We start from the raw sequence: 3,275 nt of genomic DNA, 5'->3' as shown, positions 1-3,275 counted from the left end.
AGTAATATGTCGCGCGACAGAGAAGTATTATCCTGCCGACCAATTAATAAAGCGTGGCCTCGTTTTATTTAAATTGAGGCCACGAATTACATCTCGTGCGCACAAATTAATAAGACGTGGCCTCGTTTTATTTATTTTTCTCTCTATGAACCCTCCAGGGCTCCGTAGTTATTCATCTGTGCATGTGTTCGTACTTCCAGGTGACTTCCAGCTGCAGTTTGATGGTTCCCAGCTCCGTGATGTCGACCAGCATCAGCTGCGGCCTGGCCACAAAGAAGTCGGCGCTCAGACACGTCACCATGCCAACCAGCAGCCAACCCAGACCCTTCGCCTCCGTCACCTGAAAGAACAGACAAGTAACATGATTCATAATCACAGAATCAGAGGGGGAAGATGATTTTGATAAAAGTAGACATTTCATGGAAAAATCTGCTATTACAGGGTTAAGTCCTGCATACTACATTTTTTTTTTTTTTTCAAAGAAAAACGTTATTATCTGTAAAATGACTTTAAGTATAACAAAATGTATGTTGATTCTACAGAATATCACCTCCAAGAGGGTTTTGTAATATGTTTAATACTACTTCATGATAATAACATCATAACATCATTTTATTATTGCAGGACTGTTACAACTAGTAAAATCTTACTCTATTTAGAGGTTTTACTTAAGTAAAAGTATTAACATTATTTCAATGAAGAAATATTCTTTCACTGGTAAAATTGAAAAACAGTTTGGCAACAAATAGCATGTTTAAAGTACCAAAACAGAATAATATAAGTTATTGATGTTTGAATAAGTGAATCACTATTATAATATATACTTTTGATGTGTTATTTATATATCTATTGCCTTAAATAAATTAGTGGGTGGCTTGATGATTTCTTCCTGGGATCAAATTAAATATTATTGATATGATCATTTAATAAATGTTCCGATTATAATTTGTATTACTCATATAACTAAATATGAAAATAAACTAGTAATTTAAGTTAATAAATAAACGTAGTGGATAATAAAGTACAGTATTCCCCTCTAGGATGTAATGGAGTAGAAGTATAAAGTAGCATAAAATGAAAATACTAAAAGTACCCCAAAACGTCTTCTTAACAGTAAACGTACAGTACTTAAACAAATGTACTTAGTTACTGTACACCACTAACTATTCCTGTCCAAAAAATGGAAGAAGTACAATATTGGCTCTTGAAAGTGAACGCATTGTTAACATTTAGTAGCAGAAATGGAAATAATCAATTAAAGTACAAATATCGTGTGTGTGTGTGTGTGTGACCTTGATCTCAAAGTTATGTTGTATGTGAGGGAGGAAGACCATCTCCTCTTCGTCCCAGGCCTGAGTGTCATCGGACTCGATCCTCCCTCTGATCTTCCATCGCTGGCGGCCCAACCGCACCACCACCTGGTCATGTGACATCCAACTGTCAGTAACTGATTTTAAATCTTCAGTCAGTTACGGGTTGTGTGTTTAAAGAGAGTTACTTTCACCTTAGAGTTTTAAAACGTGTGTTGTGTTTTTCAGCAGAGGAAGTTATTACAATACCTTAGGTACAAGCTATTGACATTTGTTATTATAATATACTTTGTGTTATTATTAGCTAAAACTTTATAAGGTAGAGGTGTAAGGAATAACTCATGTAGAGCTCACATTTTTCATTAAAAATGTAACTGCAAACTCTGATATTTTGTTAGCACTTTAAATCACTCAGCTAAGTCACATGGTTATAGTGTGGACGTAATACCAACAGGTATACTGTATCTGAGTAATATTAGGCTGATATGTATGTAACAGATTAATAAAGATCCAGGAATAATGAGAAACACATTCATAGATCACATTCAGGCTAAATGATGTATCTATTTGTATATATTATTTAATGAATATAATAGTATAGTAATACCTTGTAAAAGAAAAATGCTTAGATGCAAAAAATATGAAATATGGTATTATCAATGGAGTAATAACCTGATGAGGTAATGTATGTTGTTGTTTAATGTAATATGCATTTTAGATTTTAGACCTGTATGGTAACAAATACAATCTTTCTAGAAAGGCATTCAACTAAAACCTATATAAACAAATATACAAACTAAATAATAGTCCATTTCCCACCAGCTAAAGTAGTAAAATATGGGTTTTTGAAGTGACCCTCACCCAAGTGGTGGGATATAAATTAGTTGATACAATTAATCAAGTACTATACTTGTACTACTTCATTCTTTTAAACTTTATGATATGGACATATTTTGAAGTTGAAGTAATTTAATTTGTTGAAATGCAAAGCCTCTAATCCCCCATATTATCATCTCCAAATGACTTCATAGCACTTTGACTTCCTCCTTATGCTACAGTACAGTACTAGCTCTGGTTCTAGCCCTATGTTTGATTAACTAAACTTGAATAAACATTTAGACTTCACTTTTCATGAAGCATCTACTCAATATGTTCCACATTGTTATTCTAACCACAAACACTAATATATCTGATATTTGTGTTTGAAAAGAGAGGCTCACCTCGTATTGGTCTCCAGGGCAGAGTCGAGCAAACCCGATCAGGCCTGCAAGGGAAAACACGTGTTACATACAATATTTGGAAGATAATGTGTGGACGTGTGTGTGTCTGTGTGTGTTTGTGTGTACCTTTCATTTTGATGTGTAGCTCTCCAAGGAGGATTTCCAACTCTCCCTCCATAACTGACATGTCCTGCAGAGAGAGGAACATTAAGTAAGAGGGAAAACTCTAAATTATTCTTTAGCAGGGCACCTTGAATAGTCTTACAATTCTGATACTTTTCATCCATCCTGTCCAATGTGAGGTTAATGTACAGAGCACTGGATACAACACTGGATATTCAGAAACACATTTTTTTGGCCTCTTTTACTGAAAGATAGTCAAACCCCTTACTGAACTTCCTCATAACCTGAATTGAATGTAGAACATGTGAACGTTGTTTTAATTAACCTTAGTGTTGGTGTATTTGCCACCTAGGTTTTACTGTGGCCTGACTCCATATGTTCTGCCTACAAACCCACAAACTGAAATAATAACAGGTCAGTTACTTGTGTGCTGCCCTCGATCAGAAAAACATGAGCTTTAACAAGCCCTTTAGATTTTGCTTTCATGTGACATGCAGAATATAATTTCCTCAATCTCATTATCGCCACTCATGGCTTGAGAATTGTCTTGCAATTGTTTCTAGCTAAGAAACAGTCACTTAAACAGAGTGTTTCAGACACAGGGTAAATACATGTATATGGA

The 3,275-nt window shown here is 34.8% G+C and overlaps 1 protein-coding gene across 1 annotated transcript; it reads right to left on the bottom strand.

Moving 5' to 3' along the window:
• Positions 1-131: 131 nt before the first annotated feature.
• Positions 132-2,727, bottom strand: LOC104944094 (protein FAM65C-like). The gene is made up of 4 exons (XM_010769570.1): positions 2,657-2,727; positions 2,531-2,574; positions 1,293-1,418; positions 132-340 (listed from the first exon to the last, which is right to left on the bottom strand). Exons 1-4 carry the CDS (start codon positions 2,715-2,717, stop codon positions 173-175), a joined length of 399 nt encoding a protein of 132 aa, XP_010767872.1. The 5' UTR covers positions 2,718-2,727; the 3' UTR covers positions 132-172.
• Positions 2,728-3,275: the final 548 nt, after the last annotated feature.

The sequence above is a fragment of the Notothenia coriiceps genome, unplaced genomic scaffold (assembly GCF_000735185.1).
Source record: "Notothenia coriiceps isolate Sejong01 unplaced genomic scaffold, NC01 NC01_scaffold00007518, whole genome shotgun sequence".
NCBI lineage: Eukaryota > Metazoa > Chordata > Actinopteri > Perciformes > Nototheniidae > Notothenia > Notothenia coriiceps.
Note: the sequence above shows the minus strand (reverse complement) of the source record. Positions and strands in the feature narration are given on the sequence as shown.

Bases quoted from the DNA above. Each gene is read 5' to 3' on its own strand.
- LOC104944094 (XM_010769570.1), bottom strand. From the start codon at position 2,717: ATGTCAGTTATGGAGGGAGAGTTGGAAATCCTCCTTGGAGAGCTACAC. The intron at 2,575-2,656 runs GTACACACAAAC...TTTCCCTTGCAG, and splicing joins GCTACACATCAAAATGAAAG to GCCTGATCGGGTTTGCTCGA. The intron at 1,419-2,530 runs GTGAGCCTCTCT...TCACATGACCAG, and splicing joins GCCCTGGAGACCAATACGAG to GTGGTGGTGCGGTTGGGCCG.